The sequence below is a fragment of the Talaromyces atroroseus genome (assembly GCF_001907595.1).
Source record: "Talaromyces atroroseus strain IBT 11181 chromosome Unknown scaffold_3, whole genome shotgun sequence".
NCBI classification, from domain to species: domain Eukaryota; kingdom Fungi; phylum Ascomycota; class Eurotiomycetes; order Eurotiales; family Trichocomaceae; genus Talaromyces; species Talaromyces atroroseus.
Genome location: NW_017971435.1, coordinates 2433831 through 2459992, shown reverse-complemented (window position 1 = coordinate 2459992; position 26162 = coordinate 2433831). Strand labels below are relative to the sequence as shown.

Below are 26162 nucleotides of genomic sequence, written 5' to 3'. Positions count from 1 at the left end.
GGCAAGACATATAGTTATAGCATCGGTCTGGTGACGCGAGGCGTCTTATAGCAGGATTTAATGGACATGGCACTATCCGCCTCGCTCCACCGGCCCATTTTTCTGCCAAAGCGAATAACGGGATGTGCTGTGGAGTTCCTTTAAGAAAGATATTCACGGAGTGCGCCTTGGAACGCCCAGAAGCGTGATTGTTGGGCATCCGTTTCCGGCAGGTGCTCGAGATGCCCGGGCTTTTCTTCTCTTTTCTATTTTTTTTCTTTTTCTTTTTCTTCTTCCTCCCTCGCTCTGAGGCTCGAGTGACCTTCGCACGCGTGGCAGGCAGAATCTCTATCTGCTTGGCCAACCACGGGCTGCACTACGATAGTTGAGCTCCAAGCGTGAGTGGCCGGCCACATCCTCTTATCAGTGCACAGTGCATGTTTCGGGTTATTTATTATTGGCCCCATGGACTTAATATGCGATGATCGTGACCACTGACAACAAAGAATTGTCAATTGCACAACCCCCGAGCCGTTCTCCCAACCGAAGGACAGAACGGGATCAGATCTCGCCAGGAAACAGGCAGTCTTCCACTGAGCTGAGTTTGACTTGGCCTGACAAGTCGATTTATGTAAGGCAGATACGTGCGGTTACATCCAAGCCCAAGCACAACTTGGGTTACTTTTTCTCGAAGTTTGCCAATGTACGGGGTAGAACTTAAACGGGCTTAGCGCCTGATAAGCCCGCCACCGCTAACCCGGGCTGGCCTAGCCCGGCCAGCTGCCAAGCCGCCGGCTCCCGTCCAATCATCTTATTTGCGCGCATTATAGCTGATTACTTCGACCGTGACTAACAAGCAGCGTATTCTTTATTCATCAGAGCCACAGATAAAGTACGCATGCCAGGCGGAGTACGCCGAACGATGCACCGTGTATAATTTTATGCACTAGTCCAATGCTACCTCGCTCCTCCTGTCTCATTTCCGAGAGATTTTTTGGGCTTTTGACGGGAAAGTCCCCATAGTCCGGAGGACGTCGGACGCCCAAACACAAAAACTGACCAGCCATGTGCCAAATACCTAGCTAGACTCCTACTTCCTGATCTCACGATGCGTGTTCCATGCGCACAGTGGCACAATGATAAGATTGACCCACTGTGGGGCAGTATTCAAACTGCTTATGTTATTATGAATCATGATCAATGGCACGCGACCCTTTGTCTGCTGCGATTTTCCTATCTGAATTGTCTGATTGTTCGAGCGGTAGCATGATGTTGTAGAGCACCTTTGGACAACATGGAAGAACAACTACCCCTCATTCATAAGCTCTGAATCAAAGAAGAATGAAAGATCCGGATCCCATGTCTATCATCTCGTGTTTACTGCTCTACTTTCCGACGGGCATTGACTGCTCCGCATCTAGATAGGTTCAAAGCAGAGACTAGAATTGATATGCAGCTAGATCTAGATAATCCTGCAGCATGTATGTCGAAACGTGGTTGAACGGTTTGCAGATCCCGTCATGCCAAATATAGATCGAAGGTTCTATCTATCCTTCTAGAAGCATTCGCGAAGAAGACGGAGCAGAAACTGAATGAGGATGCCTCTCATCGGGCCGGTCCATGCACCCCGATCTTGCTTATTAACCCTAGCCATAGGTAACTACCGGTAGAACCTATACAAAAATGACGCTTATATTGATTAGAGCACACTCGGAAAGGATCAGTCTGTCAATGCCTAGGCACATAGTTGGTGGTTCTCGCATGTAAAGATCAGGCTCATGGAATATGTCGCTTATCATTCACTTTTGGATCATTAATTAATAAGTAGACTAGTTTAACATGACACATTTATCCGTCATTTCTCGCCCTTCAAGAGCTGGTAATGGGCCCTTCGCCGCCCGGAATTAGCTGTACAATGTATGTATCAATCAGCCTCTCGCACAACTCGCCAATTTGGAACTCCTCGCTTGCGGCAAGACAAAGAAAACTCACCATGCAGACGTTGTTACCATTGAGCAAGATCTTGGGAAGTTTCTCCTGGTTTCCAGCATAGTCACTGCGGATTTTTGGTAAGTTAGACTCATTCTGGGCAAGTCAGGGCAGGATTAAATTTCGGAAAGACATACAACTCCGTGACATCTTCAAGGACCATATCTGTCGTCCTCCGTTAGTGTCAAAGAAAACAAGCAAGTATGATAGAAAAGCAAATACATACTAACGTAATCATCAAATCCGAGTAGAGTTCCCGAAAATTCTAGAATATGTAGTAGTCAGCGAGAGAACATGATGGCTTTCCAGAAGAGAGAGAGAGGAGAGAAGACATGTGCAAGGGAGGCATGCTACCTTTGTCGCCCTTCATCACGACCCAGATCTTGGAGCCAACACATTTGTCAATCAATTCTTGTTCCAGTCAGTGACAACCACAGCTTGAAGAGTTCTTTTCATTGCATGAGCTCTATCTTACCGAGAGGTAGCAGTTGCGAGGCCATGGTTTTTTTGAACGAACTTTGATAGTCCCGGCTTTTGTAAAGACAAACCAGCAGCCAAGTCTGAATAAGAGCAGCAAGGAGATATCAGATCAAGTTCTTCACTAAAGAAGATATCTAAATCTAACTCTGTCGTGTAGTCAAACGTACAACAATCAAAAGTCATGGGCGGTCCTCATTCGGATTAGATTTGATGTTCGTATCTAGTCTAACCATTTTAATACTAGCGTGACTCAACCCCATAACTTGCGGGCAAATAATTTACCCTGACCATTCAAATTTGTGGTTCACGATCCTATTTTCAACTTGTCTTCCACGACTCAATTACTGATGTTGTTCTATGCAAATAAGCCGCTCTACTCTATTTGACGGTTGACCAAGGATGGTTTTTTCCAATGCGCAAAAGCGTCAATCCCGCAGCACGCTGGCCATCCAATGGTGCTGCTTGCCCAGCGAGAAATCGCAGCTACATCGGTAGCTTGATGTTAACACGCTGTTCGCATAACCGGAAACTATCGAGTAGTCGCCAACCGCGTCGAGCCTTTCAATTAGCCAATCATCAACATGTCAGATACAACAGTACCCCCACCTCTACCGCTATGTCATCCTCTCGAACTCTGTCCCCGTCCTTTACCAGATTCCGCCAGGTGCTCGCGCCTGGAGCAGTGGTGAGACGGCAATTCTCATCTTTTTCGCCGCTAAGAGGAGGTGGTGGATTCGACGACGACGATGATTTTGGTTCGGCGAGCTCTGATATTAGCTCGATGGTTCGCCGGAGGGTGAATCCCGTCAAGCAGGCAGCATCAAAAGCCCAACGAAAGAAAGAGGAAGAACAAGAGAAAGCTCGACTCAGGATGCAAAAAGAAGCAGAGGAACAGGCAAGAATGGCCAGTTTGGACCAACGAAGACTATTAATAGCCACCATCTTGGACGACATGGAACAGGAGCTTGCACCCATGCTAGAAGAAAAACGGCAATATGATGAAAGACAAAGACTGGCTCGCGAGGAGCGAGAAAGAGCTCACAAAGAGTGGATGAAACGCTACGAAGAGGTGGTGACCCGCGCCGCTTCTTTCAATAATATCGACGAACGGTTCTTTGAGGAATACTATCTCCTCAAGTACCCGGAAGCTAATATAATTGATTCCTACCTTGACGAAATTTCTGCGCTAGTCGAATGCTACAAGGCTGAGCTAGAAAGTCACCGTCAAGCTTTCAGGAGAATCAACTTGGCATACCGAAGAATCGAGCTCGACATGAGATTGGCCAGTTTCGCTGCATCCCTCAGCTCAACAGCCCGGGGTCTCTCTGACAGCGTTGTAACACCACAGGCTATGGCGAAGAGGAAAATCGACGGTTTATTGAATCCTGTGTTCAGATTTCAGAGGCATTACACACTCTTACAAAACGCGGGCACCATGTTGCACGTTGGATGCACATCCATTGCCGACGATTTGATGTCGTTATCTATAGAATCACAACGCGCGGGAAAAAAACGATTTTACAAGAGGTTATTCGCAAAGACAAGGGATATCAAAAATGACGTCGTTTGGGCATTACACGAATATCGACGTTTCAGGCGGTTAAGGCAATGGTTCACACCTTTGGGCCCGAGCCTCATATTTAATACACTTACCAATATTTTAAATCGCTCTGCTAGGCAAATTATAGAAGCTAGCATCGGAACGCAAATGGAATCTTTAGTTGCTGACAAAAACTACCTTACTATCACATGGTATATGTACCATTGGTACCTTCCACGATGGGATGAACACCCTCCGCGAAGTATCAACCACAACATCGACTGGAAACATCTCGATGTCGTACACCCATTCGACTTACTGTACATGACAAGTCGTGTTATTATCTACAGTGCCACAGAATTGCGTGAAATTCTTCGTCTAAGAGGACACCCGAAAGCAGTTGATTTTGAGAGCTGGTACAAACGCGCCACAATCATAACCCTCAACCTGCACGTCGAAGTTAATACTCTGAAGTATTATGCTTATCTCAGATTACGCACAGAATCTAGAATCAGCAGCTTTGGTGATGTTCCTGATACCATATCAAGAGGCTTGTTCACACCGTTAAAGCCCCTCAGTTCTGATCCACGCCGGTTTTTCCTCTATGTCGATACTATACGCTGCTGTATGTTGTCGAATGATAGACTTAAGAGATCGATTTCACGATTGAAGGCTATCAAGGTACCCGCGAATGCCAAATCTCTACCATCGCCAACTATCAGAGGAACACAGACCGTAAGCACTGAAAAGAAGGGCGCAGAAGAGACCACGCAAGAAAGTAGTCAAGGCATGAGCACCGAGAAGAAAGCATCTAGTTCTACATCAAGACCATCTGTCGCTCTTAAGAGAAGAACGGCAGAACCAAAGTCGTTGAGAACCAGAGTCCGTTTTTTGAAATCCACCGCAGCCTTGCGGCGAGGGTACAGCACCAACTCTAGGGCTCTGCTGAAGCATGAACAATGCGAAACAGCTGAGGCGGATGTTGCGTCAACTGATAGCAACACATATCTGACGGAAAATGAAGACACGATTATCACCACAGTCTCCGGTACGCAAGTCTCGGAAGTAATATCCTCTCATCTATCCACCAATGAATCTGATACATCCGAATCTCCAAATGCTGCGTTCAGCCGCACGGGTCCTCAGTTTTGGAGCTACAACCAGCACAAAGGGCCAGACGGGGGGAATATTATTGTCCATTACTGCAAAACACTCGATAGCGCTGAGCGAGTCGCCCGCCTATTTTTAGGGAGCGAGGTTATAGGATTCGACATTGAGTGGAAGGCTCAGGCTCTATCCACGTCCGGGATTAAGAGCAACGTATCCCTCATCCAGATCGCCAACGCAGAGCGCATAGCATTGTTCCACCTCGCGGTCTTTCGACCTGGGAACGAAGTACACGAACTAATGCCGCCGTCGCTAAAAGAACTCCTTGAGTCTGCTAGTACCATAAAAGTAGGCGTATCCATCAAGGCAGATTGCTCGCGGGTCCGTCGACATCTAGGCATTGAGGTACGGGGTCAACTGGAGCTTAGCCATCTATACAAACTAGTCAGGTTTTCGCAAACACAACCGAAGATGGTCGATCGACGCACGGTCAATTTGAGTCAGCAGGTTGAAGAATTACTAGGCTTGCCATTGAGGAAAGATAACGATGTGCGACGCAGCGATTGGACTAGGCCGTTGGATTATACCCAGGTTCAATGTGAGTTATCTCTCCACTATAATTCCGATTAACAAGAAGGATGGTTCTCTTTTTAATACTTCCCATTCAGACGCGGCCTCCGATGCCTATGCATGCATATGTCTTCATCGAATATTAGACGCGAAACGGAGAGCATTAAGCCCTGTTCCTCCAATGCCCGCCTATGCCGAGCTCAATCTACCTATACTTCTAGTCGATGACAACGACATCGATCCTAGCAAGAACAATCCAACAAGCCCACCATTGGAAAAGTCTCCGAAGTCTCCGAAACCGAAGGAAGAAGAAGATAAAGAGACTAACAACACAAACTTAATCTAATCCGAACACATATCGATCAATTCCCTCCATGTCATACTATACCATAATGTTCTCTCATCTCAAAAGGTCACAAAGCCTTTCTCTCTTTTTTCCTCTTTCATTGTTCCGTGTATATTTAGCGTTAGGTTTCATTCATTGCATTTGCATAGCCTGGTGTGTACATACCCAAACTGGTTACTATAGGCACTTTTATAATTCATTGAACTACGTATAAGATTATCCACCTAGACAGTCGACGAAATTGTGTCTGAACGTATGCGTGTGCAGATGCCAGAAAATGGTATATACAGAGAGAATATATCTTAATTCTACCCCCGTACAGGCAAAATCTTAGATGGAAGCACCTCCTGCCTACACAGAGGACATTCAGGTTTCTCACGAACCCAATCCCGAACACACATCCAACAAAACACATGACCGCAAGTAGTCACACTCGGATCCTTGAACTGTTCAAGACACAATGTACATTTCCGATGCTGGCCCTCTGGTATCCACGAAATTGCCGTGGGGTTTTCTGAGAGATCGTAGCGTGCTGTTGTGCTAGTTGCCAGGGCTGGGATTGAGGCCGGATTTTGGACGGAGGATAGTAGTGTTGGCTTGTTGTCCTTGTCTTTCTCTTTCTCAACAATAGCGATGGTCTTTTCGTTCTCGTTCTGAAATGATTGTATAGTATCCCGCACATGGACTATGCCCTGTATCGTCATTTGAAGTACTAGAAGGACCCCTAATACTTCGTAGCCGACGCGCTGTTCACTGTCGCCAATCTGCTTAGTGAAAACGTACCGCAGCCCCCAAACACGTTTGGACAAATGGTAGTATGCGCCAGTGAAGTAAAAAGTGGCCAGACTGAGCGCATAAAAATGAGAAGGCGAAGTCAACGAGTCGAGGTGTTCGAGGAGGTATTCTTGAACGCGCAATCTGCTGAATAGCGGCGGCTTGTTCTTATTATTTCTCTCGCTATTACTATAATTCCTATTCTTTTTATTCTCATGCTGAAGCAGGCTGCTCTTCAAAGCCTCTTTAGCCCGTTGTCGAGCAATACTTCGCTCGAGCTTTGCGCGAACTCGTTGCCGAACCGACGGCAATGATCGACTCAGTACCCAGGGTATTATGATGCTGCTAACAATATATCCAAGCCGGCGCAGGAGTGCGGGGAGCTGTAACGTATCGACTTCGAGCTGCACGACATCGCAATATTCCTCGCCCAGCGTCCGATTGCCGATTAGTGTTGTTAGAGAGAAGTAGAGAATTTCGGTCAGGTTCTTGATTGTATCCGCGTTACCATGTGCGTATCGTGCGCCTTTGATGGAACGTATGATGGACTGGGACTGGTTCGTTAGGGTGGAGACTATAAAGGAATCCTTCTCGTAGGAGCGAATGATGTCAGGGGATGTTGCAAAGGGGAAGAATCGGGACGTTGGAGCGGCTGCTGCTGCTGTAGATGGCGAGTCGGAGCTAGTATTATTGTTATCTGACGTCTTGTCGGCCATGCTTTATGATGTTTTGCGCGGTGCTTGTATGTTGTGTGAGTTCGTGGATGGATAGCATTAGGAATATAAAATCAATTAGCCGTAGCAACGAAAGCATAAGCAAGAATGCATGTAAATGAGTTTAGATGATGGATGCTTCATCGCGAATTCCGGCCGAGGTCCATTGTCGGCAGAGTCCACGTGACGATGTCCCCAGCTTGTTTCCTTTATCGGCAGCCAGATTCGGAGACCTCAGGCATGAACGTGCGCACCAATCATATCAGAGCATCATGTGACCATCCATGTTGATCGTCATCTGGCATCAAATCAACACTTTGTCCAACTTTGTTCCAAACAGCCTTTTTGGCCAAATTACAAATGGATGCGAACGATTGACCTCTCTGGTTTGCCCCTTTGAAATATTCCGCGGAATGTCTTAGTCGCTCTTTTTATTTTCTTCTCCTTCCCTCCTATCTTTTGATTTCTTGATCAGCTCCGCATTTGTTCTCTATTCACCTATTCCGCTTGTAAGCGCAATATTTCAGCCTACCATGGCGGATAACGGTATCCAGCCATCCGATGAGCTAGATCGCTTTAGCACCTCGTTTCCTTTGCCTTTTCGTGTAGCAATTCTTCTTGTGGCAGGTAAGCACGCGCCATGAATTGAGCGGAAACGCCTGGCTGAACAAAAGTGTTACACGACGGCAGGCTTCTGGGGATGGGGCATTAATTTACATTACTTGTCATCGGCGAAGATAGTGAGTTTGATTTGATTTTTCTTTTTCCCAATTGCGCTGGTGCATGCATTGCAATTGCTAATGGCAAAATTGACATACAGGATGTTCCTGCATTGATTCGATATCCTTCTCGGCAATCACCGCACCAAGTAACGCATCACCAGTCAACGTACCACCTAGCTACTCTTCTCACGATTCCTTTGGCGGTGTGTCTGCTTTTGTTTTGGAGTATCACACATGGCTCGTCAGAGAGGGTACTCGCTTGGGAGATCATTCCGCAGAGCTACATTGTCCTCTTTCTAGTCATTCTACTATTCCCATTCCATCGTCTTTCCCGAAATGGACGTGCGCGGTTCTTCGCTTCTCTTCGCCGAATAAGTGTGGGGGGATTAGCCGAGGCGCAGGATGGGAAGTTTGGAGATGTACTTCTGGCCGATGCCTTGACGAGCTATTCCAGGGTTCTTGCGGAAGTCTATATCAACTACTGCATGTTTATCTCTTCAACTAAGTCGAGTACCGGGAAGCCCGATCGTATGTGCGGGGGCAGGCTCATAGTCCCCTTTCTCGTTGCAATTCCCTATGCGATACGTTTCAGGCAGTGCCTGATAGAATTCTTTCGAGTTCGGCGCGCGGGGCACAGGAGCGATGGATGGGGTGGACAGCATCTGGCAAACGCCCTGAAATATACCACTGCATTTCCCGTCATCATATTCAGCAATTTGGAGCGCAACTACAACCGAGAGACGTCACATGTGCTCAGTGAAATTGCCGTTTCGCGTTTATGGTGAGTAAACTCGTCCGATTTTGAATCGCAGCCTTAATTGACTGACTAACGTTAATGCTTTCAATCCAGGGCGCTCTTCTGTTTCGTAAACTCTGCTTATTCCTTCTACTGGGACGTCACCAAAGATTGGGATCTCACCTTACTTACACCAAAGAACCGCCTCTGGCACCAAGAGTACCCGTTCGGTCTTCGTCCTCGCCGCATGTTCCCCAGAAACGAGATGTATTACGGAGTAGTCGCTATTGACCTCGTGTTGCGATTTACCTGGCTGTCTCGTCTCTCGCCTCATCTGGACAAAGTCAATGACTTTGAAAGCGGCATTTTCCTCCTTATGTTCCTGGAAATCGCGCGACGATGGATGTGGATATTCTTTCGCGTGGAGACTGAATGGGGTGAGTGCTTTTCTATACATAGGAAGGAATAAGAAGCTAATTGTTTGAATGAACAGTTCGAAATAACCGCGGCCCTGCACTAGATGATATATTATTGAGTGATTTCAGTGGCAAGTTTGATGAGGATTAGACCAAGAGGATCAGCATATATAGACGGTTATCATTTTATTGTTTTCTTCATGTTATATCATTCCTGATGAAATGCTCCTCCTTTCATATGGAGTCGTTTATGTAGACATGTATATATTATATACCCCCGATCAGCATTATTCTTTGACAAATCTTATCGTCTTTTAATGCACACCGGTTTCCTTTTCTTTCCAACGATAATATATTCACTGATAAATATTACATTTCCCGGCCTATAAGATATATGTGCTTTGTTTGGAACAAGAAAAGCGAAGAAAATTTACAACCGAGGACAAGAGAGCAGGAAAGAAGAAAACGCCATTTACCCTGAAATACATACACCAAATGACATGATTTCTTTTCATCAAGGAAAGCAGAAGGAAATAAGAATAATATCTTTTCACGATTGACAAAACTCGGTAATTGTTCGTATATAAATAGAGATTATCGGGAAGTGACGAAAGCCAACTAGTAATGGTAATGCATGCAAGGGAGTTCTTTGAGAATGGATAATAAACAACATCACGAAGCTTGATCACGGTCCGTAGGTCGAGCAGGGGTATGGCTATCGAAGAGATCTTCAAGATAGGCACTTGGTACTCTGCCCTGTGGCGGGGCGTTCAAATTAAGCGAGCTGGTAGATGCAGCAAGGTGATGAGATGAGCGACTGAATGGCGCATCGAATCCGCGGCTTGCAGGCGAGGTTGGTGTTCCAGGAGGACTGCGTCCGAGATTAACCTGACTCTGGCTGCCCGCAACTGTGTTACCAGCAGCATAGTATCCGGCTGGAAGATATGTCGACATTCTGTTCACGGACTGGTGACTTCCCGGCGCAGCAGTGGGCGAGAAGAATAGACTGCTTCGGGTAGCAGGTGTAGTGGTCGACAAATGGCTGCGTCGGTCAGACCTGGTGAGCTTCTCTAGTGTCATTGATGTGCCACGGGTGCCGCGACGAGAGCGACGACGACGACCGGAAGAACGGCGCTGAGAGCTTCTCCTACTACTCCTTCGCAAGAGAGCCTTGTTCTCGAGTTTCGTTTGCTCATAGGCCGCCCGACGAACAGAGCGGTTGATAGACCATGCCACCATACCGCGCCATGCTAGCACGGATAATCCAATGAATCCCAGGATGGCTCCGACGCAAATGAAAACCGTGCCTTCGGGCAGATTGGACTGCTTCATGTACGGCGCATTGGAGGTTGGAGGCACAGTGGCGGTAGGATACGTAGTGCTGGAAGAGGAGGAGCTGGTCGAGGTTGCGGTTGTACCTGTTGTTGTACCTGTTGCTGTGCCTGTGCTGGTTTCTGTAGCAGACGTAGTTGTCTCGGTGGCTGTGCTGAGTCTGGGAAGACCGGTGTCTGTGTCTGTTGCTCCATTGACTCGTACAAGTAATAGAAATGCCACTAGTATAGCGAGAGGAAGAGAAAACGGCTGAAAGCCCCCTCGTCCACGAAGATTCATTGCTAAATAGACTGCAGTTGTAGAAGCACGACGGAATGTTCCAGGAATGAAATGTTGGTCGGTCGAATAATTGTAGTATGTCCCGAGAGGTTTTAGAATGTCGTCATTTCTTGCTTAGACTGGATGCACAACCGGCCACACGCAGAATGTAGGACGAAAGGCCGTTAGATGTCCAGGGTTCAGTCGTGGTAGAACCTTCAACGACGGGGGCGGTTTTCGCAGCGCTAACAGACAATCCGCACGGCGACGATGACTGGTAATTGGGGAAAAGAACGAAGGAGTACGAAAGAAAGAGTGTCGATATGTAAGCGAATGAAAAGTGAATGTTCAAAAAGGCGTGTAAGACTGAATCTGCAGATGGAATTGAGGCTGTCTCTCCCGCTGCGAGTCAGTCAACAAACCCCCCCCCACGGGAACCCTTAATCACGTGAATTCCTAACATAGCCAAAACATGGCCATTCGCTTTACGACATTCAATGGGTCAAGAGCACAGCCAAGTTGAAAAACAGAAATTTATAGAGTTATAGTTCACACACAACGAAAATAATTCTCATTACGCCAGATAACAGTCAAAACAAAATCAGTTCGACCTACAGAACAGTATACACAATTTAAAGGAATCCAATGCGGCAGAACTCCACAGAATCGGATCGGATTGTCTTGATCATTGCTGCTTCTTCTGAGATGCAGGCGAAGTGTCCTTTTCGAAAGCGGCATATGGGACCTCCAGACTCAAAAGCCCGGAGACACCAACGTACAGAATCGTGATAAGAAAGAATGCAGTAAGGAAGCCCATAAAGATACCTAAATCACACAGAGTTAGTTACGAAGATGGGCCGGAAAGAATGCATAAGATTGTGCGGATATACCTGGGCTGAAAAATTGGTATTTCTCAAAGAGCGATCTATTATCATTCGTATCTTCTTGTCTGGTGGACTCTGCGTAGTCGCGTCTCAAGTCCTGATGGACCGGTTCCTGGGCTCGGAGCTCGTCATGAACGTGCATCTCTTGCTCTTTGTAATCGCGGGGAGAAGTAGTGTAGATAAGCGTATATTTCGAAGATGGGATGTGGTCAATAACATTTGCGAGGAAGGCGTCTAGACCAGGCCATTGTCAATACCATTTCCAATAAGAGATAGAATGCGCAGAGTAAAGTACCGTTAACAGAGAGCTCTTGCATGCGCTGCCCATCCAAAGACAGAACAGGGAATGTTATATCTATAATCCTCGGTCCATATTCAAATTTATGAGATAGACCAGCTAAAATGTGTTAGCATCAATACTCCTCGAAGTTACCTTGACGATCAACTCAACTCGCTCCCCCATCTACCGGAGTCACCTGTGCTCCACATTCATTTTCCAACCCACTTCGAATAGATGCCAGATCCAGGAGACCCGTCACCTCGGTGACCGTTATGTTGGAGCGGATTGTCTTGTCATTTCCTAGCACCTTTCCCCGAAGACTAGGGGTGGCTCTCTGATTCGCATAGTCGGCTGCGTGGACGCCCGGCTGCGACGCAATGATATAATAATCCGAAGGGCAGGTCTTTAATCTGTCCCAGACATCACTGAAAAGAGACTGTGCGGATTGGATATGCGACGAAGAAGAGGGGAAGCTATCAATCTGTCCGTTAGCCAACCGGTGTGTCAACTCTCATTCGGCCGCGGGCAATTTTTACTCTGAGGTGGAAAGAAGGACAAATGGCGAGGTGTCCTTAAATGCATCGGCGATGCCAGCTCCAAGAGCCAGTAGCAGTAGTTTTCTGGGGTTCATAATGTTGCGGCGTTCTTGCCTCAGGGCATTGTCTAAACTGACGTTCTTGGGTTTGGCGGGCGGGTTGCTGGAGAGCTGCCAACGTGAGGCTTGGCAATGATGAGCTTCCGCGCAAAGGATTTTCCGCCAAATTATTTTTATGATCAGCCATACCAAATACCATTCGCGAAAACAGATTGTTTTACTGCATTGCGGTCGTTGTTTGCAATTGTAATTTCTTGAAATACAGTTGGTTTTCCTTAATATTCTACAAAATTCTTCGGATTATGGCGCCCCAAGCGAAACGACGAAAGATCGCAAGCGCCGTCGAAGAAATCAACTTCGATCCCACAGCCAGACATGAATACTTGACGGGGTTTCACAAACGCAAATTGCAGAGAATTAAGTTAGCTCAGGAATTTGCAGAGAAGAAAGCTCGCGAAGAGAAGAGGCAAGAACGGAGAAAGGTATTTACTATCATCAGAATTTCCTTGGTTTACTACAACTCATATATTCATCGTTTTTGCCAATGCAGATTCGCGAACAACGAGCAGCAGAGCTAGAACAGGCTGTAATTGAGTCTCGAAAGATGCTGGAGCATGCTCGCAGTAGTCTTTCGTCTTCAGAAAGCGGATCCGAGAGCGAGAACGAAAACGAGAATGAGGAGGAATGGGCTGGCTTTGAGGATCCTCTTCCAGTAGACTATGAGGAAGAGTATATTGATGAAGACAAATACACTACTGTGACGGTTGAGGAAATGGGGCTCTCGAGAGATGCTCTCCACGGAATGAGGGAGAATGATGTGCCATCATCTGCCGATGATGACGGCAAAGAGAAGGGAGGTGTTAAAGACGCTGCTGGGGCCAAACCCGGTCGAAAACAAAGCAATCAGAAGAAGAAGAAGAAAAAGTTTCGCTACGAGTCAAAGGAGGAGCGTAAGGCTACGCAGAGGAAGCAGAGATCGGGTAATCGAAAGAAAGCAAGTGACCGACGGGAACGTTGAGGCTATGTGAACATATAAATATAGTTATCGACTATTCATTCTACAGTAGAGCTTTCGTCCGTAATTGAAATCGTATGAGAAACCTTCATTAGAATATCCTTTATTTACCACACAAAAACACCGTGGAAGGATGACGCACGGAGGTAAACGAAGCTGAAAAGGAAAGGAGAATTTCAGTGACAAGCAGCACGCTTCAAAAAAAAAAAAAAAAAAAAAAAAAAAAAAAAAAAAAAAAAAAAAAAAAAAAAAAAAAAAAAAAAAAAAACGAGAAGATCCCCTCAGAATAGCGGTACACTGTACTCCGACGAAGACCTCATTGCAAATGTCCAGCAGAAGAAAATCACGCCGTCGGGTAACAGCTCGTCAACAATCTGAAACGGGCAACATCAGGGCACATTGGGATATTTATGATGATGATTATAGGTCGTTATTTAAACATTGCTGATAGAAACCTCCAACTCATGCAAGTCCTTCTGCAAATCGGCGTATTTCTTGGCCATCTCCTCGTATTTGGTTTCCCACTGACTGTTGGAGGCCTCCAGAGCTTGCACCTTTCGCTCGTAGTGGCCGGCCTTGACGTCGGTCTGGCGAAGCCTGTGAGTTAAACTAATTAGCCACTGCCCTTTGTTCTTTTGCTCCTGCTGAACATCGGGGGCCTTACTTCTCGTTAGTCTCACGCAGATTCTTATCAGCTTCTTCGGCCTCCTCTTCAAGCAGCTGGAGACGCCTCTGGAGGGCTTCGTTCTGAGTATCGTGCTGGGCGCTGACATCGGCCTTGTCTTTGTACTCTTTGATGTTACCCTCGACTTTTTCGACCTCTGCCTCGAGGAGTTGGTTGCGATGCGTGAGCGAGGTGATCTCTTGCTCTTTGGCCAAGTTCTCCTGTTCCAAAGCCTTGATCTTAGCCTTCAGCTCCTCGACCTGCGATTGAGCCTCGTCCGCCTCGACGCGGAGGGCGTTCATTCTCTGCAAAGCCGGTAGTTAGCATCGTTCTGGATATCAACCGTGCAGTTTGGCAGCGAAAACCAGGAGTCTTGCTGGTTGTGCTGTGCTGTGCTGCTGGCAGGCAACCATTGAGCTACCCCGCCGTCAGGGGGGCAGTGGTGGGAGTGAGTGGTGGGGAGAATTCCACTGGGCTGCAGACTCACCTCTCTAATCTTGTCCATTTCGGATAGAGGTTCGTGCGACTTGGAGTGTACTGAAGACGGTGTTCTGAGGCCAACGGGGGGGGGGAAGTGTTTTTTTGGATCAGCGAAATTGATGCAGTTGGAGTCTTTGTTGAGTTGTTCCAGTTGTGTTTGGCAAGCTGGAGACTAAGCCACTTCAGGGCCAAGGCCAGCGCCTTCCCGTTCCACAGCCTTCCTTTTCCCAAGGCTTAACTGCGAAGGGGGCAGGTGGGGCAGCTGTCTCCACGGGCAACCGCGCGATCAACAAAACGACTCGCCTGCCACCGCCTTTTAAGTCCCTGACGAGCTACGATCTAGACAACATAGACTCGCTCGCTCAACTACACCGCCATGCTCGCGCGACGAGACCAGGAGAACCTGGTGCACTCGCACCAGGTGACTGCGGCAACAAAGCCTCTGAACCAAGGCGTGCGGCAGCTGCAACCAAAGACTCCCGGCAACAGAGCTTCAAAGACGCCTTTCAAGATCCCTTTGCGTGATGAGAATGAGCCCGCGGTATTCGGAAAAAAAGGCAACGGGGGAGGGGCTGGTATCGGCAAGGAAGCCTTCGTCACGCCTTTGGGTGAGCATGCTACTCTATACTGATAGGCGGGCGAGATTACTAAATCTTGGTGCAAAGGCCCTCGCAATCGCGCCCCTCTAGGAGCGAAAACCACAAATGCCAAAACAGGCGCATTCAAGACGCCGGGGTTGCAGCCAGAGACCTTGAAGACCCAGAAAACGAAGCACCGAGGCTCAAGTACGAAGAAGCCCAAGAAAGCAGAGATTCAGGTTCAGCAAGCCCAGCCGCAGGTCTTTGATGCGTCTGAAGTGGATGATGTCCCTGATGTCGAATATGCACCACCAAAACCAAAAGGTAAAAATACATCTATACTTCTGTCTGAAATGACGATTGCCGTATATGTCTATATATGATGTTGACCCTTGTTCAAACAGAATTGCCTGATGATCCAGAAGACATCACCTATGACACAACATTTCCCCAATTCCAGGGGCGCAATATAACCCGGGGATGGGGGAAGATATACTATGACGGTGAAGTGGGAGAGGACGGCCTCACTGCACGCCAGCGCAAGTTTCAGCAAGATTCCGTCGCCTATGACAAGATTATCGACGAAACAATCCAAAAGCAAGTTGACAACATCAAGCTGGAGGATTTGTTTTCTCCCGAGGAGCCGGATATGCTCCATCAGGTCGTCTCTAAGCAACTACCGCGCAAAAAGACCACACTACCAGACAGAGCGAGTACCCTGAAGTCACGAAATGCTGCAGCTGCGCTATCTCGCCCGGGATCTGCAGCAACCGCTCGCAGTGATACCGCCAGGACTTCTTCCACCACAGGTAAATCCAAGAATATATCGTCTTTATTGCCATCGAGAAGAAAGACACCCTCCCCTCCGGCTAATGCCTCAACTGCCCGTCACGCCGCTGCTGCTGCCAGTTCCCGTACTACCGTGGGCTATTCCAAAGGGAGAACGGTGTCTTCTACTCTTCAGAACAAGACGCCAGCCACCACCAAATCGTCTCAACAGAAGACCATCATTGCTCCACAGACATATGTACAGCTCTATGGAACGCCACCGATTGACAGTGAGATGTGGGTGCGGTGCAAAGATGCGGGATGCCTGCCTGAACTAGAGGTGGCTCTCGGCTATGACGATGATGCCGCTGTTCCGTCCCTTTTTGAGGAAGATGAAGAGACACAGAACTTCCAACTCACACTTTAATTTTCACATGGCATGGGAAATTGGCAATGGCGTCTATTTTTAATTGGATTTCTTGGTGGTGCAAAGAACGGATTGGATCGCAACTGGTCTCGGCGTTGCAGGTATACCTAGGTACAATTGGCCTGACGAACCGTAACAACCTAGCTCTATGGCAGCAATTTTTATGTACTGTACAAATAGTTATTAAGATACGATTCCTATTTATCTTCTCCCGTGTCTTACAAGTAGCTAGACACAAATTGCGGTGAACATCCAGGGCGATCCAGGCGGCTGGATGAACTAGCTTGGCGCCAGCGTCCATGCACCGACTAGCGCCTGCCAGGTCCCCCTAGCCGATGCCTGCTCATCCCGCGCTTTTTTCCCAAACATCATACGCCAGAAGGTCTGCCTCTCTTTCTCTGCAGGAAGAACAAGTCAATTGGCCGTCAAACAATGGCCAGAACACATTCAGAGTCCTCCGAGGACTTTGAGTTTATCGAAACTCCCGCAGCGCCTGCTCCTGCTCCTGCCCCTGAAGACTGTGGAGTGAAGACAACTTCGGTACGCCTGAAAGCTTGAACGTGGCTTGTTTACACAGCTCAACTGACTCTTTATTTCCCAATCTCACCAGTATCCCGCCATCAAAAATGCTCCTCTCCCAGCAGATTCTGCCGGTCATGATAGCTTCTCCAATGTCCTTTTGTTCATCCTCTTGATCGGTGTGCCGTTCTACATTGCCCGTCAATTCCACGGTGGCCTCTACACGACCATTTTCTTTGCCATCTTCACCACGATCCCCATCTTGATGGTCTTTTGGACTGTTGCATCTTCGGCTTCTCCTCGCAAGAACGAGAAGGCCAAGTACCCTGGTCGCCCCGTAGAGCACTACCTGAACTTCCACAGTGAACACGACCGCGCTAAATACCATGGCAAAAGCAAAATCCCAATGGCAACCTTCTACGAGAAGTACTTTAAGGGCGAGGTTGACTTCAAAGGGGATGCTCTGGATGTTCTCGAATACAGACATGATTGGGCTAACTTCCGCTTCACATGGGATCTGTACAAGCATTTCTTGTTCAGCTTCATCCCGGAATTGCTCTTACATACCCGCTCTCAAGGTAAGTGATGAAATGCCCACACCAGGAATATAATTAGTTCGAGGGGCTTACTATCCTTTTTCCTTATCAGACGAGGAACAGGTTCGCGACCACTACGACCGGGGTGACGATTTCTACGCCTGGTTCTTGGGTCCCCGAATGATCTACACCTCTGGTGTTATCAGCGACATCAACAAGGAAGAGACACTTGAGGAACTTCAGGATAACAAACTGGCTGTTGTCTGCGAGAAGGTCGGTCTTAAACCTGGTGATACTGTTCTCGACTTGGGCTGTGGCTGGGGTACCCTGGCTAAGTTCGCTTCTGTCCATTACGGTGCTCAAGTGACTGGAATTACGCTTGGCCGCAATCAAACGAAATGGGGAAACAATGGTCTTCGGAAGGCAGGCATTGATGAGTCTCAAAGTCGAATTCTGTGCTCGGACTACCGTGATGCTCCGTCAGTTCCTGGTGGTTACAAGGCAATCACTTGTCTGGAGATGGCCGAACATGTCGGCGTCCGTCATTTCAGCTCATTCCTTTCTCAAGTTTACGACATGCTCGACGACGATGGTGTCTTTTTCCTCCAGATTGCTGGTCTTCGCAAATCTTGGCAGTACGAGGATCTCGTATGGGGTCTTTTCATGAACAAGTACATCTTCCCTGGTGCAGATGCTTCAACTCCTCTTGGTTTCGTTGTCAACTCTCTCGAAGGTTCTGGATTTGAAATCAAGAGTATCGATACAATTGGTGTACATTACTCTGCCACTCTGTGGCGTTGGTACCGCAACTGGATGGGCAACCGCGACAAGGTTGAGGCCAAATATGGCAAGAGATGGTTCAGGGTGAGTCACCCAGCACATGTGATTCTTCGAATAGCCACTGACGCTTACTCTGAATAGATCTGGGAGTACTTCCTAGCCTCCTCTACTATCACCTCCCGACAGGGTGGAGCTACTTGCTGGCAAATCACTCTTGTCAAGAACATAAACTCCACTCACCGTGTTGAGGGTATCAACTCTCAGTATGGTCTTTCGGGAGCTCGCCAGGCTGCCATCGATCGTTCTGGTCTTGGTAAAGTGCCCAGCGCTCATGTTCCAAGCAAGGAATAAAGTCGACAATATACAGGTTCTCGCTCACTCAACCTGAACCCCTTACACATACACACACGTTCCTCACGGATTCTAGACCTGTTATTCGATTTAATGAGTTTCCTTAATCTTCAACATTGCTTCTATGCGTTACATTTCGCTAACGAATCCTGTCTATCTACTAATGCGGTGTTTCATGTGAGTCGACTTTCTTTTTAACGAACCACCAGGGTGCTACAAGGAAAGCAAAGGCCCTTTGTTTGCTCTTGATTCTCAAGCAAAATAGTACGTACCCTTGTCATCGATCGATATGAGGATTATGAAGAAAAAAAGCTGTTTGTTTTTGGGTGAAATGGCGGTTTTAATCCGAAAATATATATACTGTTTTCTTTCTTATTCGTTGATTTTTCTTTCTGTTCTGTCTCTTCTTGGTGTGTATAGATAGGATACATGACCTGTTGAGATGTTATATTGTAAAATGAGGATATGCTTCTTGCAAGGCTGAAGGCTGAAGTCTGAGGCTATGATACATAATTTACGCTGTCATTATACTTTTCTGGTTTTAGAACATAACGTCTCGCGCCCCCATGCGGAGGGGAAAAAACACGCTGTAGCATTCATTCTAGGAGACTTGGGAGTCTAGAGATTGAGCCGGAGTTTGGAGTTATCATCATGCCTAGAGAATGCCGTTGTTTGATTTGCGCACGCGGACTTTGACGACATCTATTGGACGCCTACGATGTACCTACACTATATTCGTATGCATAGCAATATGATAATTAACTCGGAAGCCCGAAGGATGTCCTGGTGGATGTTTTTGCCTGGAACCTTAGATGCTGAGCTTATTCGTCCGCTCGGACTCTCGACACGCTGATTGGATGAGCTTTTGTTCCAGCAAAGATTTGTATAAAAATAAGACCATTCACTTCGACCAATCCAGCCAAACTTCCACGATGAAATGAATTATAAATGTCGGGAAATCTAGGCTCTGGAACGTATAAAAACGCCCTCGTATCTCTCCCATCCTCGGTTGAAGACATGTTTTCCAAGGTTTCTAAAGAATAATCACATCCTTGGAATTCTTTATATCATGATATCCTCAAAGTTCCTCACTCCTCGTCCCTTGGGTAAAAATGGCCCTCTCGTGCCAGCCCTAGGCTTTGGCTTGATGATGATGACTGCCCCAAGCTACGGCGCTTTACCTGCCGACGACGAACGGTTTGCACTTCTTGACCGTGCTGTTGAAATCGGGGCAATGTTCTGGGATACTTCCGAGTAAGTCCCGGTTCAACTAGATATTCCGTATCAGAGCACTTGATTTATGATTAACGTATTGGGGTGAAAAAAAGCCTATATGGTGACAACGAAGAACTCTTAGCCAAATGGTTTAAGAAAACCGGAAAACGGGATCAGATCTTCCTCGCATCCAATTTTGGATATGTGCGAGGCAGCACGACTCTGGAGATTGATTCTTCGCCTCAGTACTGCAAGAAGGCTTGTGATGTGACCCTAAAGGTCCTGGGTATCGACTACATTGACCTCTGTAAGGCTTTGTTCCTCCATTGCAACGAGATCTTGTTCTAATCTTCATCAGACTATGCCCACAATGTCGATACTGTAACACCAATTGAAGAGACCATGCGAGCTCTTTTGGAACTACAAGCGTGAGGCAACTTTTCCTCTCCGTGGATCTGTCACAGTACTGACTGTACTTGTATGTATTTACAGTGAAGGCAAAATCAAGCACATTGGTTTGTCCATGGTATCATCCAAAGCGCTCCGACGCGCAGCTAAAATCGGCACCGTCGCCGCCTACCAACCAGCATACTCTCTATTCGACCGCAAAATCGAGGGTTCCGAGGGGACCAATGCCTTCGCTACATGCCGGGAACTCGGCATTGCAATCGTCGCTGCCACACCGTTGGGAAGAGGCCTGCTCACCTCCAGATTTAGCAGCGGAGGATCCGTTGGGGACGATACTGATGTGCGCGGAAGGGCTATGCCACGGTTTCTGGAAGGGCAGCGAGAGCAGAATGCCCATGTGGCGGCACAGATCAAGGTTGTTGCTGATAGGAAAGGATGCTCTTTGCCTCAATTGGCGCTTGCCTGGCTTCTGAGGCAGGGTGACGATGTCTTTCCGATTCCGGGTACGAAACGGATTAAGTACTTGGAGCAGAATTGGCGGGCTCTTGATGTTTTGCTGACTGATGAGGAGGCGGCAAGATTAGGGCTATTGTTGACAAGGCTCCTGTTGCTGGGGGGGCTGTTCCGGCGCAGTTCACTGAGCTGTTGTTCCGTGATACGAAGGAAGAATGAAGGATTACCAATGCCAATTCCTTGTCTTGTAACCTAATAACATTGCAGGGTACAGGATATGTTAGTTCTGAACACTTCTACAGTCCATCTCTTCATAGTTTCTATATCCTTATCTTATAATTGGCCCATTTGATAGAATAGATCGCATGAATAGAATGTCGTAAAAGCCAGTGGCACTAGTGATATGGAATAAATTGGGTCATGAAAACCGCCCAGATTGACATCCGCTCATCAATGAATAAAATATTAAGAGTTGGCATTTATCATATCTAGTCAACTCGTTTATACAACTTTGCTCTATCCGCACCGGTGCCACCTGTCTGATCGTGGCAGCAGGAAGTAGGTGTATCCTGATGCAACGTTGACTTGTTGAAAGACTGCACTGAAGCAGGAACATCCAGAGCCGGGTTTTTGGTAAAGAATCCGTCAGGTTTGAGCATAACGCTCACCTTTTCAACTGGCATAACTGGGAAATCCTCGATGCGAGGATTGTGTGTGAGACCGAATGCTGTTTGCAATGTTTAGTTGAGAAGATATGTAAACGGAAGGAAGGATTTATTGGGGTTTACTTACTATGCCAAAGAACAACGTCCTCATTCTCAACAGTGTCGTTTCTTGCAACCCACTTCTCGACTCCCTCGGAGTTTCGGCTCTGATTGGTAAATTCTCCAGCGGCATATAATTCCTCTTCTTGAAATTTGGTCACCCAGATGGGCTTCGTTGCGAATTCTGCCCGACGGAAGTTGAATGACTTTGGTCCCATCAAAAGCATTTGAGCTGGCGAGGTTTGCAATTTATAGGCAACGGGTTTGTATGTGATAGGGTTGATCACGCTATCATTCCGAATTTTGAAAACTCGGTGTCGATCTACAGATGTGTTGGCTGTACCCGATTTCTTCAACACAGTCTCCTCGGAAACATATCCGCAGCTATACGGGTTCTCTTCGGTCTCCGGCAGTGGCACGCTATCCTCGTAGTAGATGGTATTCTTAAACCCGTCTATAGCAGGATCAATGCGGAATGAGAACATGTGTTGATGGAATGCTGCTATCACACCGGGGCCGACATTGGTGGCCCATGGAACCGTTTCTCCGTTCTGGTTGTCCATTGGACTTGTGGACAGAATGCCAGTAGCGCGGACCTCAAGCTCAATACCGGCTGCTTGGTCAAAGATATATGCAAAGATGTATTCGTAGTTGGCCACTGTGCAAATCATCTGAACAACTAGTTGACGGTTGCGCACAGCTGTAGCCGAACTTGTGCGATAGTTAGTGTGCTTGTGTTGAAGACCATTGTCTTGTTCGTGCAGACAGATCACGTTCTCCAATTGAACTGGCTCTCCTTTGGAGTCTGTACGCCATCCATCAAAGTACTTGATATGTCCAAGACAATCACACCCGAGTGATAGTTGATTCGCTGTCACACCAAAGCCAACATCGCCCACGTCAAAGGCCTGCTTCCTGTGGAACGGTTTGCGAGGATCTGCCAGAATATTGTCAGTCTGAACTTCTTGAGAGAGGCAAAACTGATTCAGCTAATTCTGGTACGTACCTCCATATGGGACAGTCATCTCACAAAGTGACAGTCTATAGAATAGGTTGCGGCCATCGTATGTGACGTTGTTAATGACTAGGCCGTCGCGAGTGTTGAAGCCAACCCTAAACCGCCATTTTTGCCAGGACACAAGGTTACCATCCAAACTGAAGGAAGGGCCTTCCGGCTGTTGCACAATATATGGCTTCAAATCCGTCCTAAGCGGTGTATCGAGTAGTTCATGGGCATACTGGATAGTTTTGACTGGCTTCCACGGTGTAGTAGTGGCTACCACCGAATGATCGGTGCCTGTTGGAAGATAATCTATCCGGACTAGTTCATGCGTGATGCCGTCAAAAACAGGAGAGAATTTGCAAGGTGTTGAGTAGTGATTATTTTGGGGGTGGTCAACCGCCACGATATACATATAACATTGGAATAGCCGTCGACTTTCGTTTGGATCGTCTGTGCCATAGATCCATGGGTCATTGCATACCGTGACTCCAGGAGGAAGCTGCAGTTTCTCAATTTCCTTTTGCACTTCTGGATGTTGGATACAAAGCTCTTCAATGGCTATCATCTCGTCCACATCTACAGGGCCCTACATTGTCATTCATAGATAAATTAGAAAAACTGGACGACATCACCCAGCCACAAAAAAAGATGAATAATACCTGAATATGCCTTGGCAGCTCCTTTGCATAGATCACAGATTTGGCATCGGCATTGAGCAGGGCTTTATAAAAAGCACCAGTATCCAATCGATGGAAGAGTGCTTGCAGCACGCGAGCTGGTCGTGGCGGCAATTTGTGGCCTTGCCTCTCTGCTTCGATATAGGGTATGACATCCTTCTTGAGCGGCTCCTGTACGTCTATTCGTTTGTACCGTAAGGTCACGCCGGGGAAAGCTGCCTCCAAAATGCTGACGGCTAGCTTGATTTCCGAAGGAGTGAGCGGATCAAATGGGTGCAGCTGGGCCAAGTCAGGCTGGGCTGCCACCTGTGAAGTGAGCGACATGGCCGTAGAATACTATTCACCTCTGGTGGCCTAGACAAGACAAGACTGCCGTGTAGCGCTGTGTACGTATGGAAAAGAAGAAACGCGGCAAGAACAAGCAGAGATGTTGGTCGATGGACGATTAAGTACTCGGTGCGTGCCTGAGGCCGGCGGGGTTGTACCTTCCGTGTTAGGAAAGAGTTGCGCTATCTTATCAGCTCGAGTGTCTTTTTCGGCAACCCCACGAATTTTGGAATCTGATAAGCAGCGAGCGTATCTCTTTCTGCTTCAGTATCAGTGACTGTGACTGTGACAGAGCAAGTCAACACTTGCCCACCGAGGCTTGGCTCGCGACAGGTCGACGAGAATTCTTACCAGAATCAGTCGTGAAGCTATCTATCATCATAGTTCTGTTGCGTGATAAGCAACTCCTTCTAGACCGAGGTCTATCTACTCTCTCCCATGCTACACTAGCGAGATTCCTGGCCAACCAACCAGGATCTGGCAATTATATCTACATGGCCACGCCATCTAACCCATCACACTTCTCGTCTGCAGGTTCACCCTGTCAAAGGACACGCAACAATAAGAACTGGAGTCGTTCCGGGTGTCTTACCTGCAAAAAGCGGCGGAAGAAGTGCGATGAACAAAAGCCAGAGTGGGGAACCCCGAATTTCTTGTGCTCTTCTTAACTCGTGGCTGATAAGTAGATCTAGATGTGGCAATTGCATCAAGTTAGGACGTGATTGTGAGGGCTATGCGACCCCATGGGCCGCGCCCCTGAGCATCTCGACGGCTACTTTTCAGTCGGAAACACCAAAGCCGAAGCGCAGGAAGATCTCAGGAACACGGCACAATGATAAGACTCGCCAATCACCTTTTTCAGAGAGTAGCCGGAACGACAAGGCTTTCTCCGCTACAAGCCGCCAATCCACTCCAGAATCCATAAACACAGCCGATAGCGTGGACTATCGCACTGATGAGGATATCTCCCGAATGATGACGGTGACGAATGTCATTTTCAAAATTGAACAATCCCCTAGTTATAACATCGCTCGTTCTCCGGCAATTCTTCAATCCTCCGAATCCTTCTACTTACAGTATCATGCCGAGCTGGGGTCCCAGCTTCTATCAAATCTTGAGATCCAGCGCAACCCTTTGAATGAAGTGCTGATACCCCGTGCATTGTCATCATCGCTTCTTATGAATGCCCTCTGTACTCTATCTGCCGGCCACATGTCAAACCGGGCGTCTTCCAACCAAGAAACGTTGAGAAAAGCTGAAATGACATACTATGGCAAAACGCTCTCGGGAGTACGAAGAGCCTTGACATCTTTACCGCAGGAAGATATCACAAGTCCCGCATATATATCCTCGCTGGAAGAACTGATTGCCACGATTGCCTCGTTGTGTAAATACGAGGTTGTGCGGGGATCCGTCAGCTCTTGGAGAGGACATATGGAAGCCCTCCAAAGACTTGTAACGTCATGCGGGGGACTGATGAATTTAGATCGGGATATTGGGGACTGGCTTTCTGGATTGTGAGATTACCCTCGCTTTTCCTTTCGTTTCAATCGAATCTAACAGTGAATCTTAGGTTGACATACTGGCAACACATGGCCAACCTCATGAACCCCAACCTCAAACCACGTTTATTGTTCTGCGAGAGCATTTACCAGACTCCCAAGGTAGACCTGTACCTAGGTTGTAGCGAACAAATAGTGAAAGTCTGTTCTCAAATTGCAGATCTTCGCAGAGTGAATAATTTCACTTTATTACACCTGGAAATCATCAACATGTGTGTTATCCTCTCTTTTCTCTCCGCTATAGGAGAAGAATAATTTACTGATATTATTGCCGTGCGCAGAAATGACTATCTTACCAGCTGGTCTTTCAGTGAGCAATCCTTCATCATCCCCGAAGGCATCACAGATGCCGCATTTCGGCGCCTAGAAGTAGTAGCAAACTGCTTTCGCTACGCCGCATTCATCTTCCTACATTCCACCCTTGAGCGAATGGCATGGCCAAGGCAGCTGTCTACTGCTGGTGGCGACAGTAGTAGTAGTAGTCCCACCCTAGAACCCACAACGTGGACCACACTACACTCACTAATCACATTTTCGAAGCCCTCTGCTCTACAGAGATTCATGTCCTTACTCCAAGCCCACCCACCAGACAACCACCCTGAATTCTCCGCCTTGACGTTCCCGCTTTTCATTGCTGGGTGTGAGTGTGAGGGTCCGGATAGGAATGACGGCCAGCAATTCTCTTTGATACTAGATACGCTGAAGATGCTGGAGCGGAGTTTTGGTGTTTATAATACGAGGCGGGCTCAGGAATTGATTGAGAGTTATTGGGCATCAGAGGTGATTTCTTCTTCGGTTGGAAGAAGTCGAACTCGAAGGAGGCATTGGCTGGATTTATTGGGGGATATGGATTGGGATTTGCTTTTGGTTTGAAAAAGAAAGGAAATGTGCTCCAATCTAGCATTGAAGAAGTT

At 47.5% G+C, this 26162-nt stretch overlaps 12 protein-coding genes across 12 annotated transcripts; 6 read left to right on the top strand and 6 right to left on the bottom strand.

Moving 5' to 3' along the window:
* Nucleotides 1-1848: 1848 nt before the first annotated feature.
* UA08_03886 (U6 snRNA-associated Sm-like protein LSm5) lies at nt 1849-2468 on the bottom strand (the record flags this gene model as incomplete). Its single annotated transcript, XM_020266236.1, has 5 exons — nt 1849-1887; nt 1972-2035; nt 2106-2133; nt 2195-2233; nt 2444-2468. The coding sequence occupies 5 exons, from the start codon at nt 2466-2468 to the stop codon at nt 1849-1851; spliced, it is 195 nt and encodes a 64-aa protein (XP_020121450.1).
* Nucleotides 2469-3064: 596 nt separating this feature from the next.
* Nucleotides 3065-6011, top strand: UA08_03885 (hypothetical protein; the record flags this gene model as incomplete). The annotated part of the gene is made up of 2 exons (XM_020266235.1): nt 3065-5693; nt 5764-6011. 2 exons carry the CDS (start codon nt 3065-3067, stop codon nt 6009-6011), a joined length of 2877 nt encoding a protein of 958 aa, XP_020121451.1.
* Nucleotides 6012-6319: 308 nt separating this feature from the next.
* On the bottom strand, nt 6320-7501 carry UA08_03884 (hypothetical protein; the record flags this gene model as incomplete). The annotated part of the gene is made up of 1 exon (XM_020266234.1): nt 6320-7501. The coding sequence occupies one exon, from the start codon at nt 7499-7501 to the stop codon at nt 6320-6322; it is 1182 nt and encodes a 393-aa protein (XP_020121448.1).
* Nucleotides 7502-8031: 530 nt separating this feature from the next.
* Nucleotides 8032-9523, top strand: UA08_03883 (hypothetical protein; the record flags this gene model as incomplete). Its single annotated transcript, XM_020266233.1, has 6 exons — nt 8032-8125; nt 8189-8238; nt 8319-8748; nt 8839-9001; nt 9071-9393; nt 9450-9523. 6 exons carry the CDS (start codon nt 8032-8034, stop codon nt 9521-9523), a joined length of 1134 nt encoding a protein of 377 aa, XP_020121449.1.
* Nucleotides 9524-10044: 521 nt separating this feature from the next.
* On the bottom strand, nt 10045-10983 carry UA08_03882 (hypothetical protein; the record flags this gene model as incomplete). The annotated part of the gene is made up of 1 exon (XM_020266231.1): nt 10045-10983. One exon carries the CDS (start codon nt 10981-10983, stop codon nt 10045-10047), a length of 939 nt encoding a protein of 312 aa, XP_020121454.1.
* Nucleotides 10984-11647: 664 nt separating this feature from the next.
* On the bottom strand, nt 11648-12757 carry UA08_03881 (hypothetical protein; the record flags this gene model as incomplete). Its single annotated transcript, XM_020266230.1, has 5 exons — nt 11648-11787; nt 11853-12080; nt 12142-12201; nt 12352-12599; nt 12663-12757. 5 exons carry the CDS (start codon nt 12755-12757, stop codon nt 11648-11650), a joined length of 771 nt encoding a protein of 256 aa, XP_020121455.1.
* A 266-nt stretch (nt 12758-13023) lies between these two features.
* Nucleotides 13024-13739, top strand: UA08_03880 (hypothetical protein; the record flags this gene model as incomplete). The annotated part of the gene is made up of 2 exons (XM_020266229.1): nt 13024-13203; nt 13272-13739. 2 exons carry the CDS (start codon nt 13024-13026, stop codon nt 13737-13739), a joined length of 648 nt encoding a protein of 215 aa, XP_020121452.1.
* Nucleotides 13740-14170: 431 nt separating this feature from the next.
* UA08_03879 (hypothetical protein) lies at nt 14171-14905 on the bottom strand (the record flags this gene model as incomplete). The annotated part of the gene is made up of 3 exons (XM_020266228.1): nt 14171-14333; nt 14401-14705; nt 14888-14905. The coding sequence occupies 3 exons, from the start codon at nt 14903-14905 to the stop codon at nt 14171-14173; spliced, it is 486 nt and encodes a 161-aa protein (XP_020121453.1).
* Nucleotides 14906-15256: 351 nt separating this feature from the next.
* On the top strand, nt 15257-16653 carry UA08_03878 (hypothetical protein; the record flags this gene model as incomplete). Its single annotated transcript, XM_020266227.1, has 3 exons — nt 15257-15488; nt 15546-15782; nt 15863-16653. 3 exons carry the CDS (start codon nt 15257-15259, stop codon nt 16651-16653), a joined length of 1260 nt encoding a protein of 419 aa, XP_020121012.1.
* Nucleotides 16654-17085: 432 nt separating this feature from the next.
* UA08_03877 (hypothetical protein) lies at nt 17086-18839 on the top strand (the record flags this gene model as incomplete). Its single annotated transcript, XM_020266226.1, has 4 exons — nt 17086-17193; nt 17264-17750; nt 17821-18572; nt 18630-18839. The coding sequence occupies 4 exons, from the start codon at nt 17086-17088 to the stop codon at nt 18837-18839; spliced, it is 1557 nt and encodes a 518-aa protein (XP_020121011.1).
* Nucleotides 18840-19908: 1069 nt separating this feature from the next.
* UA08_03876 (hypothetical protein) lies at nt 19909-21134 on the top strand (the record flags this gene model as incomplete). Its single annotated transcript, XM_020266225.1, has 5 exons — nt 19909-20093; nt 20168-20361; nt 20413-20482; nt 20547-20965; nt 21034-21134. 5 exons carry the CDS (start codon nt 19909-19911, stop codon nt 21132-21134), a joined length of 969 nt encoding a protein of 322 aa, XP_020121004.1.
* Nucleotides 21135-21403: 269 nt separating this feature from the next.
* Nucleotides 21404-23683, bottom strand: UA08_03875 (hypothetical protein; the record flags this gene model as incomplete). Its single annotated transcript, XM_020266224.1, has 4 exons — nt 21404-21642; nt 21708-22616; nt 22686-23268; nt 23342-23683. 4 exons carry the CDS (start codon nt 23681-23683, stop codon nt 21404-21406), a joined length of 2073 nt encoding a protein of 690 aa, XP_020121003.1.
* Nucleotides 23684-26162: the final 2479 nt, after the last annotated feature.